This window comes from Crotalus tigris, unplaced genomic scaffold (genome assembly GCF_016545835.1).
Source record: "Crotalus tigris isolate CLP2741 ecotype Arizona unplaced genomic scaffold, ASM1654583v1 scf7180000024376.1991246, whole genome shotgun sequence".
NCBI classification, from domain to species: domain Eukaryota; kingdom Metazoa; phylum Chordata; class Lepidosauria; order Squamata; family Viperidae; genus Crotalus; species Crotalus tigris.
The window spans coordinates 1,475,615-1,495,295 of record NW_024100546.1 but is presented as its reverse complement, the minus strand read 5'-3'; the positions used below and the strand labels follow the sequence as shown (position 1 = coordinate 1,495,295).

Here is a 19,681-nt window from a genome sequence, read left to right as displayed (position 1 = left end):
AATATATATTCCCAAATACTTAACTTTATTAACTACTTTATAACCTGTTGCTTCAACTATAATATCTTTTCCCTTATTATTTTCAATAATATTTTAGTTTTATTCTTATTCACCTTAAAACCAGAGACCTGTCCATACTGTGCTAAAATTTCAACCAAATCTCTGACCGAATCTGGTTCCCTTACTGTTTCTAGGATGGCTTTGTGGGCCGCATCTGGCCCCTGGGCTTTGTGTTTGACATGTCTGCTATAGACATTAATGGCAAACATTCTAAAAATAAAATTTAAACCAAAAATATCATCACTTCATGATCATACACAATTTTATTATTTTCTCCGAGAGACTCTTGGCTTTTACATATATAAAGAGATATATAGATAATTTCCCTAATATAAATTTAGAACATTTGGTCCTGTTTTGGGACATACTGTATATTTACTCACAATCCACCCACATTTCATATGAAGTAAAATAAAAATGTCCATTTAAATATATGATTACTATAATTACCACTTAACTTTAACAAAAGTATTGTCCAAACATGGAATTTGGACTTATTTTTCAGTCACAAACTCCAGTATGATTTATAGTTATGCCTGTGGGTTTTTAAAAAAGAAATTGCAACAAAAATATCTTAAAAGCTAGAAGAATTTACTGCCATGTAAACATTTGTGAACTACATATTATCAGGCAGATTAATAGTATAATAAATTATTGTTCGAATATTACAGCGTTGCCTGTTCTGGCTTTTAATTTGTATTTAAATATGTATTTTTTCATTGTTACTCATCATGCACATATCTAAACAAATTTTCACTAAAAATATGTTTTTTAAATATACTTGTGATTGAAAGATAATTATACAAGATTTGGAAGGTCTGAGAGTCAGTTGTGATCAGGTTTCAATTTGTTCATTACCTCACAGAGCGTGGATCAAGTCAGTGTGATGAAAGATCAAATTGCCAAAGAATTATTTTGCAGTTTTTATTTGTGTAATTGCACATTCTTATTCTGTTTTGCACTTGTATTTTTATATATTAATACATTTTTATTTTTGTAAATAAAAATAGAAAATAATGTGAAAAAGCTAATGTTCTCACATACTATGTGGAATAAAATTATATAAAAGTAGGATATTATTCAATCTATTAATATAGCTGGTTTTAATATATTTTAATTAAAAGGTTCCTGGAAATTTTATCCTACTATCTGTGACAGTAATTGGTATCCACATAATAATTACTGCTATAAACTTCATAAAGAAGAAAAGAACTGGAATGAAGCATTTTTCTCCTGCCAGGATGATAATAGCACACTCATTAGCATAACCTCTTTGGCTGATACAGAGATGCTTATTAACCTCCTTCAATACGGTAATTTTTTATAATTAGTTGATATTGAACATTGTCTTACCATATAGGCCTTTTGCATTTTTAATGCTCTTAAGAGGGCGTTTTGGTTTAACTTGAACTACAGTACTAGAATTTTGCTGAAGTTCTTTTGGAACTTTCCTCAAGGTTCAAAAGTTAATATTATTAGACAGCTTTGTAAAGTTCAGGAACAGCATTCTTGTAAGTTGATAGGGTTACACTGGGAAATTCCCAACTGCTTTGCACCATTATTGGCTCTCCAACTCTCAGAAGTAACAGTAGGAAAAGACCTAATGCTGAGGAAGATGGCTTGAATTGGGGATGATAACCACTTGAGAACACGATCCACTACACTTGGAGTAACGAGGTTGTGTAAAATATTATCCATTATAACATTAGTACCCAAAAATCAAACTGTCATTGAAAAGCCCCAGGACAACTGATGCACAATCATTTTTAACATTCCATTTATTTCTAGTGGACATATTAATATAACCAGCACCCTGGATATTTGTTTTTTTTATGTATCACATTTACATCTCAGCTTGAATCACTTCCATGGGTAAGGAGACTGCAGACCTCCAGATGTTGCAGAATCACAGCTTTCATAAGGACCAGTTAACATGACCAATAATGAGGGATACTGGGAACTGTAGTTCAATCTCTGGTGAATCACAGTTTCTCGAGCCCGAGTTTTATTGCACAGTCCCCAATGCAAGCAAGTTAAAAGAAAGAAAAGATAATTTGACCGAAATCACCTTTAGTGAGTGTAATGTCTCAGAGGTCTTGATAGATTCAAAGCAAGGTGGGCTTGGTAGTTCATAAAATAATTGCAAGCCACAGTGCAATTATTTTATACCATTCAGAACAATGGTATAGGGATTCCTGCTTGAGCAGGACATTGGACTAGGAAACCTCCAAGGTCCCTTCCAACTGTTGTTCTGTTTTGTTTTGTTTTGTTTTGTTTGAATAGCTGCTATTAAAAAAACAACACTGAGATATCCTACAAAGTACATGTTTGCAATGGGCATTTTGGGGGCATATGTTTGATGATTTTGGCCAACAGAATACTATTGAGCTTTGACAAGATACAGGAGAGCCCGTGTAATGCTGAGCCGTCAAGAAAAGAAATATTTACAATATCATGAATGTATAGGACAAGAGGGATGAGCAACAGGTAGTCTCAGAATCATTTTCAATCTTTTTGCAGTCTCATTTTTTTTTCAGGTCCAGCCAAAGTGCCATCATCTACTATTGTTAAGCCTAATTAAAGCGTGCACAACTTTTTAAAAATATGCTATTAGTCAAACATTTTCTAGTTTTTCAAGTTGTATTAAGATGCACTTAGTTATCTTCTATAGAAAATGTGACAGACACTTGGATTGGACTAAGCTGTAATAAGACTCCTGTTGACTTTGAATGGTCCGATGGATCTGCCGTAATCTTCACCTACTGGAATAAACAAGAACCAAATATTCTTCAGAAGAAAGGACAGATATGCGTTTCGGCTCAGCAACATGTATGATTTTTTTTCTTTTTAAAATAATTCAGTGAATGAGTTTGGATATTATGCATTTATGTTACATGGGTGTTTCTGTGCTATGGATATTACAGAATATTGTGAGCCTAGTATCTTTGATGGTATTCAATATACAAATAGCACTTAGAGTTATATACCACTTCACAGTGTTTTACATCCCTCTCTAAGTGGTTTACAGAGTCATCATATTGCCCCCAACAATTTGGATCCTCATTTTACCCACTTCAGAAAGATGGAAAGCTGAGTCAACCTTGAGTTGCTGAGAATTGAACTCAAAGCAGTGAGCTGAATTAGCCTGCAATACTGCATTCTAACCACTGTGCCACTGCGCCAGCATGACTCGTATAAAACAATTACTTTTGTGCATACAACAATTAGTGACAAAACAGTGTCTCTGCACAGCTATCTCACCTATCTGATCCATATCTATTAGTAGAGTCATCTTTTTCCATGAAGGACAATCAATTTCTCATTTTGCTGCTTTTTCCATACTGCATTATCTGAGGCCTTTGCATGTTCCATTTATATGTTCTTTTTCAGACTCATTATTTCAGGCAAGTTTGTTTCATAGCCTTTCAGTTGCTCGCACGTTTGAATTTTTCCAAAGTAATTTGCAAAAAATGCTGATGTTTATGTTTTTTCTGACTTGGAAGATATCTTGATAAATATTCTATGATATCACACAATAGCTCTATGAATTATTGAGAACAATAAAGTGCAAAGCAGTCAACAATATTAGATAAACTACAGAAAGATGATGCATTTATATTTTAGTTTTTAGAGTTTTTATTACACAGTTTTATTTTAATACATTTACAGTACATTTAAAAGGTCTACCTAGCAGTGCAAAAGAGCCCATTCATGCACTAAATAATAGGAGACTGCAGAAGATCTAAAGATATTAGTAATACTCTCAGCCTAACATGTATGAGTAAAGCACCTGAAATTTATTTTTTAAATTTATTGGCCACTCAAATAAGTAAGCATTTCTGAAAAAAAAAAAAGATACTTGAGCTATTTCAGTTGTTTTTCTGTTGTAATTCTATTTTCTTAACTGTTTTTAACCAGGAAGGACGGTGGAAAATTAAAAATTGTAAAAGCAGATATTTTTATATTTGTAAAAGAAGAGGGAATATAGGCAATCACATTTCTGAAGTGGAATCAGGCTGTCCAGAGGTAATACTCTTTTGCATCTATAATATATGCATTTTACATACAAAAGTAAATTGTATTGGGATCAGTAGGATGTATTCCCAAGATAAAAATTGTTTCTCTGTTGACATTAATCAGTCTGCTTAATATAAACAGCAATCTTTGTGCAAGGCATCTTTCTTGGAAATTTTGGGCTGCACTATAGAATAAAAACATCTTATTGGAGGCACAGCAATAGCACTTAGATGTATATGCCGCTTTGCAGTGCTTTACAGCCCTTTCTAAGCGGTTTTACAGAGCCACCATATTGCCCCCAACAATCTGGGTTCTCCTTTTACCGACTTTGGAAAGATGGAAGGCTGAGTCAACTTCCTGGAGTGAGCAGCGGGTTAGCCTGCAGTACTGCATTCTAACCACTGTGACACCATGGCAGGCTGGCTTTTAGGATGGACTAACACAGTGGTTCTCAACCTTTTTAATGCCGCGACCCCAACCGGTCGTAAGTCGAGGACAAGCCAACCAGTCGTAAGTCGAGGACTACCCAACCGGTCGTAAGTCGAGGACTTTCCCTGCCCGGGAGCGCCACGCATGCATGGTGCCATCCACTGCGCCAGCCGAGGTGTAGCTGGCAAGCGGCAGAGATGGCGCAGGCCGACCACCAGCTGGGTCAGCCCAAGGGAGGTAACGCATGCGCCAGGCCCCACACACGCCAGCAACCCTCCCTGCGCCCACCGGCCTCCCACCTCCGGCCCTCTTTTACTTACATTTTTAGTAGTTGCTCAGCAGGGAAGGGTGGAAACTTCCAGATAGCTCGCCTTCGCTGCAGACAACTTGCAGCACCGTTTGCAGAATGGGACTTTTGGCGGGCTCAGCAGGGCAGAGACAGCCTGGACAATTCCTATTGGCTTTTGAAAGCCAATAGAATTAGACTCTATTCAAGAGAGTCTATTCTATTGGCTTTCAAAAGCCAATAGAATAAAAAGGAGTAGCACAGCTAAGAAAAAGGGGGAAAAATGGCAGACTGCGTTGTTTGGCGACCCCCGTGAAATGGTGGTTCGACCCCAAATGGGGTCCAAACCCACAGGTTGAGAACCACTGGGCTAACAGTTAACCAATATCAGTGGCACGATATCCACTGAGAAAAGGATTTACTGATTTTATATTAGTCTTTGACTAAATTCCAAGGAATATAGTATGGAGGAAGTTTGAAAATTCCACACTAATTGCTGGCTTCTTATGCTGATTATGAATCTGTATGAAAGATCATATGAAGGATCACTATACTCTCAGGGCTTTCTAAAATGTATTTTTTTCCAAACCAGGATGAAGCAGGGCTACATATTAAACCTCTCTCTCTTTAATTTCCATTTTAATTTGTTGAGCAAAGCAGTTTATGACCCCAGTTTCTGTCCTCCAGTTATGTCCTATAGAAAGGTTACCTCTTTGTTGTATGCCGAAGGTGGGTCTCTGTGTTTAGTTACGGTAGAGCTGTATATCAGATAAAAGTCCTTCAGGCATTTGCCTCTTACTACTTTGAAGAAAAATGTACCATCATTTATTATAAGATCAAAAACCATAGTTTTTTCTAAATGCTTAACAAAACATCGCTGGCAGATTCATGTAAGACAAAGCAAGTTAAATACAGTATACAGCTGTGTTGGTGTTGCTTTCTAGTAGCCTTGATTGAGTATATTATAGACTCTGCTCTAATATGTGGTTGCAATTTTTGTTTCAGTGGGGATTTACATATTACCATATTACAATTTGAGCCTTCCAGGGCAAGGCAATCATAAAGCTATTTTATGAAAGATAGACTTGCATGGACAAGGCTTTTTCTATGCTGGAAGCAAATCTATCTTTGTGGTCCTTTATTATGTACCTAGAGCTATCTGACATGTGGAGGCAGAATCTATTGCAATAGAGGCACAAATGGGGATCAACAAAATCAGTTGCTGGCTAAAAATATCTGCCCTAGGGCCTGACCTCCTTGATTCTATTGGATAACTTTTACTCAAGTTGGAAAAAGACTTTCGAGACAAAACTACACAGCAATTGTCTGTCTGCCTTAGTCTTGCAATCCTTGGGTTTCCCCCAAAATAAAGAGGCCATAAGAGAGCAAATGGCGGATATTGATGTATAATTCTCACTAATTCTAATAATTTGTGAGAGTCAGAACTTGTGCTGCTCAAAAACAAAAGATAAAACTGGCAAATATTTTTATTTTGTTCCACTATTTACCCACAAGAGCTGTTCATTCTTATCATTAGATTATGCAACTATTACAGTTTATTCTGTAATTTATTGGTTACTTTTATTTTTCTGGTCATGCCTCTAATCCAGCAGCCCCCAATCTTTTGGATGCCAGGGACTGGTTCTGTGGAAGACATTTTTTCCGCGGACAGGGAGGATGTAGTTTCATGTGCATGTGTGGATGGGGCTTTGCTTGCTTGGGTAGCCTGGTTCTTGGTGGGCTGTTGACTGGTGCGGTCTGCGGTTGGGGACCCCTGCTCTAATGAAATTAGAGGTAAGAAGGCTGCAAAGTGAACGCAGAATCCCTGAAAAATTTATCTGTGTTTTATCACTCAGTGAAAAAACATTTAAATGTGCACAAGATTGTTTAATATTTTTACAGTTCTAATTTCTAACTAAATTGCTTAGCATAAATATATATACACACACTGCAGAACAAGTATTTGTTCCATAATTAACATTCCAGTTCCAGAATTTGTTACTATAAGGACAGTCAACATGTACATGAATTCTTACATATTCAGAAATGCTCATCTGCTTTAATGAAAAAAAACATTCTTTATAAAGAATTTCTTTATATGTTGAGCAGTTCCAAATAAAATCTCTTTATTTGGAATTGCTCAACATATTAGATCATTTAAGAAGCTATGAAGTGAAGCCATAAAGTTTCTTCTCAATCTTCGCTCATTTTGTGGATCACTTCCTTGTCAGCAGTTGTGACTGAAGTTGCATCAAAAGAGGGAGGACTACTGTAGACCATCTGTACAAATAATAACTTTTAGATAAAGTTTCATACTTATTTTAGTTCTAGAGAATGTCAGTATACAATATATTTATTTCTTTGATATGGTAAATTAACTTTTTCACTGTTGCACTGACATTCATGGTTGAGGATGCTGCTGATTTTTCTCTTTGAAAGAAAAATTATATGGTTGCTATTATCTAAAGCTCTGAGCTTGACATATTAAAGTTTTAGTAATACACAATCTGCTAAAATCGTGTCCTTCAGTATGCCTGGTATAATACTTAACAGCTCAAGTAATCACTATAGAATAAATTTAAATAATATATGTGACAATTGATAATAATTATATCACCGTAGATACTTCTCACCACATTTTCTGTCAATATCACTTGACCAACATTGCCTTATTAGTTCAAATCCCTTACTAAATGTTGTGTCTGTTACAGTAAAGTCTCTAACCAATGTAGAAAAGTGGGCCCTACTGAAGAGTCCAAATCTCGGAGTTGCTTTGGGAAGTGAGGTGGACAACATATACATTAAATAAACAAACAAATAAAAACAGTTCTATTATATTCCAACTGCAAACATTTTGTGCTCTTTTGTGACACAACCATATGTTTTGAGCTGACACCCATGTATGGGGAAATTCTTTTCAAACCAAGTGCTGCTTTTCCATTTTTCCTCAACGTCATTTTGGGAAAGGTCTGGATTGTTAAGAAAGGGTGAACTGCATTTCACTAATAAAAGAGGCAGAATGGGTCTTCCGAAGAAGTCCATGGGCTATGTCATTACTGGTTCATAAAATGAGAAGGATATTGCTGTATATCAAATTGCATAAGGTTCCTACTGCTTTAATGTCAACAAACAACTGGATGAAAGTTAATTTTGATTTCAAACAGGTTTAGATACTCCTTAATTCAGGCATGTCAAACTGCTGGCCTGCAGGCCAGATGCGTCACGCCGAAATCGCGCCCACCCCATTGCCGGCAATGGGGAAAAAGTCACGATATGTCATGTGACGTCACATGACGTCTCAAGTTTGACATGCCTGCCTTAATTAATTGTCTATGATGAGAGTCATTCCTTCCATCATAATATGTGGTTGTTTTCATTTGCTCTTGACTTCAGAGAAATGCCTGGCTTTATTTGTCTTTACAGCACTTCTAATGAATTGATGATCCCATATCTTTCTTAAATATTGCAAGCAAAGGGCTTACAGCTCAGCTGGCCATATGCCATGTGATTTTATTACTAATTCAACAACTCCTTTTTTTTTTTGGTCTTTCCAATCTATAAACTGCTAACAAAGAGCAAATGTTTTGTTACTGAGGTCAAATTCCTTAAGCTAGCTGTCTAAACACTACAGCAGTGATGATCAACCCATTCCCTCAAGCCTTATTTTGGAATTATATCATGAAGCTGTCACTTTCCTGACAAAGAAGAAAAGAAGAAATGTTGCTTACAAACCTAACAAAATTGGGTTAAATGGAAGGTCACAGAATTTATACAGCATCATTTGAAATGCCAGTATTTCATACAAGAAGCGCAGCCTCTAGGCAGCTAAGCCCATCAACATCCACAGATCTTAGTTAATTAAACAGAGGCAATAAATGAAATAACTTGGTTATGATTTACATGCTTTGCAGTTCTAAAGGATATACATGCTGTTGTTCTGAATCTGAAACGCAAAGCATCTTAAATGGAAAGAAAAATCTCTGCATAAGCATTATGGCCAAATGCTAGATTACATCTATAACAATGAGGGAATGTTTATATGAAATGTTCATCATTTTTATCCTCATTTACTTTCGTTTTATATTAAATGGAACTGTATCTTTTAACTCAACCTCTCTAAAAATCATCCTTGGCATGCTGCATTTAAATCATTCCAAATCTTATTTTAATGTGTTGCTGACCCTCAAAGTTACATAATTGTTTCATTTGAAATTAAATGCTCATTTAAACTTTGTTAGTCCAGTTGTCCAGTTAGCTTTCTGTCCTACTGGTGAATATAATATTAAATAATTCTTCTAATCAAAATACAAAATCCAGTCTTCAAATGGGATATTGGATCAATATAAATTCAAGTTCAGATAATAGATACTACATGGATAATAAATGGATAATAGAAAACTATATTCAATTTCCAGACAAGGGAATGATTCTTCTTCATGTTTTTGATTTAAAAAAAAACACTAAAATTTTTAAGTAATTAAATATTTTTCTGGAGACATCTTTCTATTTAACTGATTATTTTTGCACAAATATTTTAATTCAAAACACTAAAACATCAGTTGAATAAAAGTATCTGAGAAAGGCATGATTACCTATTTAGTTCATCTTGTACTTATAGTATAAGGAACATAAACGTTAACTCATGTTGAATGAGCATATGTGAATTCAGGTTTCCATGTTTATAAAATGTTCCTGGATAGAATTTTACCATAGAATGTTGCCTCAGGTTTAATATTTATATTTAGCATTAACTTGTATACAATTGCCAGTGCAAACAAACATAGACATGTTTTCTCATCTCAAAGTGAGTGAGAATGTTTCTGCTAGCTCAACTGAATGATTCTTTCCAAAACTTAAGCTATAAGTAAGTGTCCCTATTTCTCATTCTCTAGCTACCTATAAACTTTTATGCCATATAGAGTAGTATATACGGCATTAAAGACCCTGAAAGAATTTGAATTACCAGAGAAACCAGGTCATCAATCTATCAGTATGGCTAGATTAACTTCAGAAGCAGGTCACTACTGCCTGGTTTACAATATCCAGATATTATTACAACTTTTAACATAACAAAAACGTGCTTATTTTTTCTTGTCCAAGTATATGTTGAAAATACAAAACCCATGGGTACTAATTATATATTGTCTAATGAAGAATCCTGGAGAACTTAACAGTTTGCATTCTTTGTTAGCCCCAAATATTATGCAACTATGCATTTTTTTAAAAGGTCGATGTGGTTTTTTTAGTAACATCCTCATTTGTGCTATATAATTACATAACAATATCTTGACTGGCATACGTAAAGCTTGATAGCCTTCCCAGAATGTTAAACTATCATATATCTCCATAATTAATTAAATAAAATTTAAAAACCATTGAGCTGTGCTTATTCAGAAAAATTACAGATTAAGTTTTAGCATCATTCAAATATTTCCCTGAAAATTCAGTAAATAAGCTTTATTGAGAAAAAATAGCTGAGAAATACTTTACCAATTAACAAACCATAAAATAAGAAGATACCAAATTTTCTTGGTTGATGAATTAGCATGAATTTTGTTTTTCACGTGATCATCCAACCGTGATCAGGTCAGCTACTTCTATATTTGTAGCAGATCTGAATCAATAAATTGACTACATTAATCAATTTATTATTATTATTTTGTATTTTTTCTGCATTGTTCTATGGGGGATGATTGTTTCCTTTTAGAAATATAATTTATCATTGATTCTCTGAAACAATTTGTAGCATACAAATTAAATCAGTCAGATTGTCAATGGAATAAAATATGCACAGTTCAGTGGTTCTCAACACTCTGATCCTGTGTATTGATTTATTACTTTCTTGACTGAACCGGGCATCCAAAAGGTGCTTCAGTTATGAAAGTGCATGGAAGCCATCTCTTTAAAATTGCCTAATTGAGGGGTGTCAAACTGCCGTCCCACAGGTCGGCTGCATCATGCAGAGGCTGCGCCCACCCCAGTTCAGGCAATGCGAAAAAAATCGCATCACATGACGTGGCAAGTTTGACACCCGTGGCCTAATCTGTCTTCTGAACATATAGAAGTAGAAATTAAAGAGACTTCCCATTCCTAACTTCTAAGCTCTCCATAAAATAGGCCAAAACATTTTGATTCTATCTTTTCCACTAAAGTCGCTGTATCACTAGGTAGCCTGCTGTGTCTCTTCAGAAAATCCAGATATTCTTCTCTCCAGTCTTAATCAATGATAAAGTGGATATGCAGCATGGAAACAAAAATTGCTTATATCAAACAAACGTGTCCAACTGTTCTGCTGTTGCTTATTTCACTAGCGATGGAACTGATGTAGAAATAACCTTGGAGAAGATATGCAGGGACCATTAGCAAAACATGAGCTTAGGCCAGGAAAACAAAGTGTAAGAAATAAGCTTAACATTGCCTGCCTTGACTCTTTAGTACAGGGGTGTCAAACTGCCGGCCCATAGGCCGGTTGCATCATACGGCTGCCCCCATCCCAGCTCCAGCAATGCAAAAAAAGTCGCGCTACGTCGTGACACATCGTATGACATGGCGAGTTTGACACCTGTGATTTAGTATAAGAGGATGGAAGGGGGAATAATGTCATGTTTTCAAGACTCTATAAATATATCTTATATCAATGTAGTATAGTTCTAGCATTTCTTATGGTGTCTGTTTCCTTATCAGGCTTGCCTCAAAGGTTTGAAAACTAGGCATAACAGAGCACAGGCATTAGAACTGAGCTATGTTCCTTCCCCAACATTTTGTCTGACAAGCTTCCTGATTTAGTCTCTGCATGACATTTAAATTTTATTTACAGATAGAGATGCAGAAATAATACTCTACCGTATACATAACAGTAATTAATATTTATTTCAAATTTATTTTTGAAGGGATGGGAAAGACATGGTGCATATTGCTACAAGGTTGATACCATCCCTCGAAGCTTTGAACATGCATCGAATGGCTATTACTGTCCTTCACTTGCAACGATAACGAGCAGGTAGCTAAATTTACTCAACAACAGAAACTCTCCTGTGGCATTGAAACAGAGGTGAAATTATTATTTTACAGGATAAGAGTAACTGAAGACAAATGCTCAAATTTGCCATTATTTGACTCAAGATGGAATTGGATAGAATTCATGAATCACCTATCACCTGGATTGGATTATTCAGTGACAAACAATTATTCATCCATGAAAGAGTTCTGACATTTTACTTCTTAAAATGCTGATTTTCAAAATCTTCATTATGCAAATTGCTCAATGTTTGCTAACAATCTTAACAAATATATCCTTATTCTCTCCAGTTGCAGCTGTTTTATGCAAGTTGTTTACATTGTTAAATTGTGTACGAACAACTAGTTTTAAGCAATAAGAAAGAATATTCATTTTTGTTTTAATTAAAGGAGAAAATCTCTTACATTAGATGTAATTATATGATTTCTCTTGGGGCAGGGAAGCAAACGATTTTCACTTATTTATCAAAGAAAGAATCCATTTGATTAGTCATCTAAATCACGGGTGTCAAATTCAATCGCGTCACATGACATATTGTGACTATTGCGACATTTTTTGCCTTTGCGGAGCTGGGGTGGGCGTGGCCTGCACATGATGCATCCAGCTCATGGGCCACAGTTTGACACCCCTGATCTAAATTAAAAAGAGGTCTTCTGACTGAATTAATTTTGTATTATATTGAAAATTGAGTTGGTTAGCAGTTGGGATTATATAGAGTTATAGATAGCACGTCTACCAGTAAATGTTTAAGTTAATCTTTTTATAACTTTAATTGTTCATTTTATGCTGTTGTGATTGTCAGGCATACGAGACTCAATCTGGATAAGAACTGTAGGGCTGGACAAAGCACTAAATACCCATGTGCCCCCAGATCTATGCTCCAATCAGACGCTTTGCATTTATCTAGAGTAGAACTGGCTGCAAAGAAATAATTGCTAGCTATATATTTTCAAGTGGAAGAATAAAATTTACACTAACCAAGTTATTTAGAACTTTTGGGGATTACTACTGGATATATAGAAATAAATAGTCTCTTAATGAGTAATAAGTAAGTCCTTTAAGCTGTATGATTCAAGCATCATATTACAAATAAAATATCAAAATAAGCAAGGGAAGCCATAGTATAGTAGGCAAATTGCCATTTGAGGTTATATTCCAAAGCACATTTAGAAAGTCTGTGCCATGTATTAGTTGACTTTCCTTATAGCAGCAGACTGGATAGGTTTTTACCTATCTAGTAGCCTTGCTTGGAGTAACTAGAAACATGTTTTATTTCAGCAGGATGGCTCGAGTACTAAATGCTATTTAAAGTCATATTTTTGTATGTGGAATATCTTGTGCCTATGGAATTTAGTCTCTTTCAGTAGATTGCTGTTCGGATAGGTTGTTCCATTAAGTGCTATTCTTTTCTATTGCTAAAAAAGATGACAAAAGCTACTTATAATACAAGGTATTTAATTACTTTTAATAATATTGAATCCTTTAAGGTTTGAACAAGGTTTCCTGAACAGCATGATTCATCATCAAGGGAACACTGACAGTCCTTATTTTTGGATAGCACTTCAAGATCTAAATAATACAGGGGAATATACTTGGCTCACTGAAGATAGAAAACATCATCTTGCGATCTATACAAACTGGAGAAAGTATCAACCCAGTGAGTTGAACCTTTTGTCCATTGGTAATTAAAGTAATAGTCAAATGAGTAGTCAAATATTCAAAAAATACTTTGTTTCAACAGTTAAAAGAAAATGGCATTCTCTTTATACAATACAACAGATTTAAGTATTTGACAGCCTTGGCTTTGTTTTTTACTTCAAAGGTGAGAACTAAAATGCCTGTCATTCCTGATTATTACCCTTCTTTGTGATAGCTGAGGAGCGTTTTACTCTAGCAATAAGTGGACACTGAGATGTTTTCAATCTAGCTGTGACTTAAGAAAAATATTAGCTAAGAGAACAAACAATGGTGTTCTAAGCAAGTTAATCAGAAGGGTGGTAGTTACTTCTTATTATTTATTTATTTATTTATTTTTAAAACAAGTTTTATTAATTTTCCATTTTTACAAACCGGGTATTTAAGGAAGCAACATGATGGTTGGGTAATACGTAGTCCAATAACACGCTTATCCATACATATATCAGTTTACATCATCAAACATTTCCTCTCTGTTTCCCTTAGTCATTATACCAAATTCAAATTAGTAGGTTGCTAGTTATAACTCAATCATTTAAAACATTTATAAATAACTTTTAGATTATATATCTCCAAATCGTGTTTTTAACTTTTGTCTGGTTTCAATTAAAATATTCCAGTTGGCTTACTGTCCAATAACGTTTAAGTTTCAGATAGCCCACAATTCCCTTAATTCATACAAAATAATATCATATCTAAAATACACTTATTATTTATTCCAGTAAATTCTTAATTTATTTCACCATCATATTCTAATTCTCATTTTAAGAGAATAGTTAATTCTCATTTAACTATTAAATCTAATAATATCTTTTGAAATCTCCTTGGCTCATTACATAAAGTTTAAAGCTCTTCCCTTAGGTATCACACAAAGAAAACCATTTTTTTTTTAATTCTAACTCTGGTCTTCCTTTTATGCCAAGCCGGCTTCAATAAAAAAGCTTTTAGATCCTAAAGTGGCTCTCCCTTCCTTCTTGGATATATCATTTGAAACAGGGGAGACCATCCAATCATCAGCCTATCAAGGAAGCCAGTCCCTTCACAGTCATTAAATTGTTGGCCAAGTGGTACTTTTTCTGGTTTCATCTGGAGTAAATAAAAATTCATGTTCAATGTTGTAATTGTTTTTGGATCATCTAGATTATCTAGAATCTCAGTGTATTGTCATAAATCCTCTACAAGTTCCATCTTAGCATATCTTTGTTCAGTTTCTGTTGCTGTTGTAATTGTAAAGTCTTTAAGTGAGGTCAAAATCTGGGTGTTAAAGTTCTGAGTAGGTTGTTCCTGGGATTCTTTAAAATCCACTTTGTTATTAGTTCCTTCTTCTGTTGCTTTTCGAAGTGTGGATTCCTCTAATGGGGTTAAAGCTGCATTTTGTGGCTTTAAAGTGGCACGTAAGTCTTTCATTCTAGAATTCATTAGCTCAGTAGCCTCTAGAATTTTTTCAAGTATAAGTTTGACATAAGGCTGTGGGTGGTATTCCTCCATTTCTGTAATGTTTACAGTCCTTTAGTGGAGGCTATTTTTAGTAAGAGTCAATAACTGTCCACCTCCACTATAAAGAAATATTTTCACCACCCAGCTGTTTCAATCTTACCTTTTGGTTGCTGTCAAGGACAAATTTTAGTCTTGGAGATCTCCCAGTCAGAAAAGATTTATTTCACTTGCTGTACCAAATTTCACCACTAGATGTCCCCAGTGACATACAAAATAGGGCTTTTTTCCAGTTCAGGAGAGGAAACAAAGAACATTCCCTTTTTTTCCCGAGTTAACAAAAAAGTAAAGCAGTAACTTTTTGTTTTTTAATTTTTATTATTTTATTTTCATTACAATCATAAGAAAAAAAATTCAGATACATAAGAAGTTAAAATACAACACACAAATTCCGACATTGCTCACTCATTTCCCCCCCAGACCGCATCCCCCTCTCATCTCTTCACTTCCCCCTTCCTTCTACTTCCTCCTCTCCTCCCCTCCCTCTCTCCTCCATCTTTCTATTTACTTATCCCTCTCCTCTTCTTCTCAATTGGATGCGGTCTGAGGGAAAATGCCCGAGCAATCCTCTATCACCAAAATCTGAACTATTGAACATACTACCCATAGAGTAACTTTTTGTTGAGCTACAGAGCTTTTAGGGAGCACAGGTATCCAGATATTACAAGTCCAGATAAGTGGTCATTTAATCTTGTTGTTCCTGTGTGTGTGTGTGTGTGTGTGTGTGTGTATTTCTTGGCTTTAAATTCCCGGAATGAACAAAGCTGCGCAATTCAGCTGGAGGAAAGGGATATTTCAAATTTTTTTAGGAAAGTAATTGGGAAAGAGAAAAGGAAAAATAGAGTCTCACCCAACTCCTCCAATTGCTTCTTCATGCTTAGATGGTGCTTTGGGCTTTCGGCTGGTTCAACTAAGTGAGCGGCCATGTTAATGGCCACTCTTTTCCTCTTCGGTCCTGAGGAGTTACTGCAGATCAAACGGAGAGGCTGCCGCCCCTCCGCGATCCAGCAAGAGTCCCCCCCAACAGTGGTCACCCCTCCAGGGTGACTTTTGACTCCTTCCAGGGTCTTCCGAAGGAGAAAAACCGGACAGTGGGGAGAGAGATCTCTCCGTGTGTCCTCCAGTGTCAAAAACCGGAACTAGAAGCCGGTAGTCACCTCTTCTTAATTGTATATATGAAGAACTCTTAAAAACATGGATGTACCTGAGCACCATTTCTGTCTATTGAAAAAAATGTGTAAAGATCAGAAAGCAGCAGTTAGAGAAGAATATGTGACATCTAAATTGCTCAAAATTGGGGGAGGGGGGAGGGTGAGAATGTTGTATCCTGTCACCTTTTTTATTAATCTAATTTACATGCAGAATCTGTCATGAGAAATGTTGAACTAGAAGAAATTGAAATTAAACTCAAGAACTTCAGTAATTTACTAACATCATTTTGATAGCTGGAAGCAAAGAACAGTTAGCTAAATTGTTGCTGAAGGTAGAAGAGGTATAAAAACCTATCTGCTGCTTAGTATTAAAAAAAACTCTTTAAGATTATGTAGCGGGGCTGGCTGAAAGTCTTTGCAGGAGCCTGCCCAGGGAGAGGGAAGTTTGGACAGCTGCCGCTGGTTTTGGGTGCAGTGGGTGTGGATCAGGCGGAAGGAAAGAAAAAGGAGGAAAGAAAGGTGGTGAGGTGGTTGCCAGGGAGAGACCAGGAGAAGCTGCAGAGAGATTTGAGGTTTTAGCTGATCCTTCTCTTTTAAGGAGAGGGAAGGAGAGAGTGAGAGAGAGTGAGGTGGAATTTTATTGCTTTCTTTCGCAGGGGGAGATATGCTGAGCAGAGACGAGAGAGAGAGAGAGAGAGAGAGAGAGAGAGAGAGAGAGAGAGAGAGAGAGAGAGAGAGAGAGAGAGTGAGTTCCTGGAGTTACTAAATTCAGATTTTAACAATAAAGAAAAGGGGGAGGGGGTTTTGACGCCAACAAGACTTGGGACTGCAAGCAACGACAGAAGAGAAGGAGAGGCTGGTCGCTAGTGCTTTGGAGACTAGCAGCCACCCGAACTTTGATAACTGTTACTTGTGCAAGTTATAGACATTGTGGGGAGTTGCCCTCGCAGGGTGAGCTGTTACTGCTAAATGCTTACAGCTTTGTGATGGAGTGGTTTATCGGAGGGGCCCTTTGGATGGACGTGAAGAAAGGTGGCAACTTCTGCTTCCGGAGAAACACAGAGAAACAGTGTTGATTGCACGGGCATTTAGAGCCGGAAAAGACTTTAAGTTAGTAATGGATCGATTCTACTGGCCCTGTATGAATGTGGAAATTGGGGACTATTGTAGATCTTGTCTGCGTTGCGTTCAGAGGAAAGCCCTACCTTCAAGGACTGCACCTATGGGCCATTTGCAAAGTTATGGGCCCTTGGATTTGGTTTGCATTGATTTCCTTTGCCTGGAACCAGGTGTAAGGGGTGAGGAAACATATTGGTTGTGACTGATCATTTTACTCGTTATGCTCAGGCCTTCCCAACAAAAGATCAGCACGCTGTCATGGTGGCCAAAGTATTGGTGGAGAAGTTTTTTGTTCATTATGGGCTGCCTCAGCGCATACATTCTGATCCAGGGAGAGACTTTGAAAGCAGGCTTATTAAGCAACTACTGGGCTTACTGGGCATTCAGAAGTCCCGTATCACCCCGTATCATCCACAAAGAGATCCGCAGCCTGAGAGATTTAATTCTGCTCTTTTGGATATGTTGGGGACACTCACTGAAGAACAGAAGCAACATTGGACACAACGTATTTTTACCATCGTGCATGCATATAATAGCACGAGGAATGATGCCACCGGGTATTCCCTGTATTGGTTGATGTTTGGTAGGGAAGCCCGCCTGCCGGTAGACATAGTCTTTGGCACTTCAGTGGATGAGGTCACATCATAATTATGTAGATAGATTGAGGAAGAATTTGAAGGGTGAAGAGATTAACATACAATGCCTCGGGCCATAGCATAGAGCAGTGGTTCTCAATGTTTGTGTGACGGCGACCCCCGTCACACAAATGTTCTGCACATGCGCGGTGTGCATGCGTGGCACGCCCCATGCGCAGCACGCATGCACGGCGGCACCCCCAAGTGTGGCATGCATGCGCAGCGGCACCTCGTGCGCGGCGCGCATGCGTGGCGGCGCCCCATGCGTGGCATGCATGCACGGCACCGCCCCCATGTGCGGCGCACATGCGTGGCACCGCCCCCATGCACGGCACGCATGCGCGGCACCGCCCACTGAGGGGGGAAAATGGCGGATCGCCTTCTTTGGCGACTCCCGAAAAATGGTCGATCGACCCCAAATGGGGTCGCAACCCATAGGTTGAGAACCGCTGGCATAGAGAGAGCGAGAGCGATGCTTATTGTGTAATGAAGGTTGATTCGCTCCTGGATAATATAGATTCGTAGCAGATAGTTTGCTATTCTTTGGGGGACCAAAGAAACTGCTTAGGTGGGGGGAGTATGTAGCGGGGCTACCTGAAAGGCTTTCTGGGAGCCTGCCTGGGGAGAGGGAAGCTCAAACAGCTGCTGCCGGTTTTGGGCACGGTGGGCATGGATAGGGTGGAAGGAAAGAAAAAGGAGGAAAGAAAGGTGGTAGGGATGGTTGCTGTTGCTGTTGTCAGGGAGAAACCAGGTGAAGCTGTAGAGGGATTTAAGGTTTTAGCTGATCCCTCTCTTTGAAGGAGAGGGAAGGAGAGAGTGAGAGAGAAGGTGGAATTTTATTGCTTTCTTTCGCAAGGGGGATATCCTGAGCAGAGGAGAGAGAGAGAGGGAGAGGGAGGGAGAGAGAGAGAATTGCTGGGGTTGCTAAATTCAGATTTTAACAATAAAGAAAAGGGGCGAGGGGTTTTTGATGCCAATGAGACCTGGGACTGCAAGCAACAGCAAAAGAAAAGGAGAGCTGGTCGCTACTGCCTTGGAGACTAGCGGCCACCCAAACTTTGATTACTGTTACTTGTACAAGTTATAGACATTGTGGGGAGTTGCCCTCGCAGGGCGAGCTGTTACTGCCGAACGCTGACCACCTTTGTTCGTGTTCCCAATGCTGCCTGGGGCCGGGGTTTTCCCCACCCCTTTGTTTCTGAATGGTCGCTGTAAAATCATTGACTATTGCTGCTATGACTGCCGGGGGCTGTTAAACACCACCACACATTGACTATCAGTTATTTTCATTCCTGGAAGCCCTCCCTTGACGACGAGAATCTTATCACCTTCTTGCTTCGTGAGCTCCCACTGGAAAAGACACTTTATTAATGTCTCGAGAGTGCAGCTTCTGAGCGTGACAGAGGGGAGTGGGGCTCGGAGGGCCTGGGCTTTGGCGACCTCTGAGGGGGGTAACGCTACAATTATATCAATATACAGTGACAACAAATCCAAATAGAGAGAAAAAAAAATTGAAAAGTGTAGGCTCAAAAATTCACAGGCATGATGACTTATGATCATCATGCCTCTATGATGACTCTATGATCATTATAGAAAGAGATGTTGCTGCTTGGAAGAAAGGTCAATATATCTAGACAAAATATTAAAGTGCAGAAACATCACATTGACAAAAATATATGTATTTTCAAGGCCAATTTTCCCACTGGTAACATATGACTGAAGATTGGATCATCAGAAATGCTGAAGAAAAAAATTATTTCAATTGTGATGATGCTGG

General features: G+C 37.6%; 1 protein-coding gene across 7 annotated transcripts in view; it reads left to right on the top strand.

Moving 5' to 3' along the window:
* Positions 1-19,681, top strand: part of PLA2R1 (phospholipase A2 receptor 1) — an 83,950-nt gene that overhangs the window by 20,213 nt on the left and 44,056 nt on the right. For all 7 annotated transcript variants that reach the window (XM_039328428.1, XM_039328426.1, XM_039328425.1 and 4 more), the window contains 5 exons: positions 1,185-1,373; positions 2,732-2,889; positions 3,979-4,086; positions 11,683-11,792; positions 13,298-13,467. In XM_039328428.1, the coding sequence (XP_039184362.1) occupies positions 1,185-1,373; positions 2,732-2,889; positions 3,979-4,086; positions 11,683-11,792; positions 13,298-13,467 (735 nt within the window). The remainder of the gene's footprint in view (positions 1-1,184; positions 1,374-2,731; positions 2,890-3,978; positions 4,087-11,682; positions 11,793-13,297; positions 13,468-19,681) is intronic.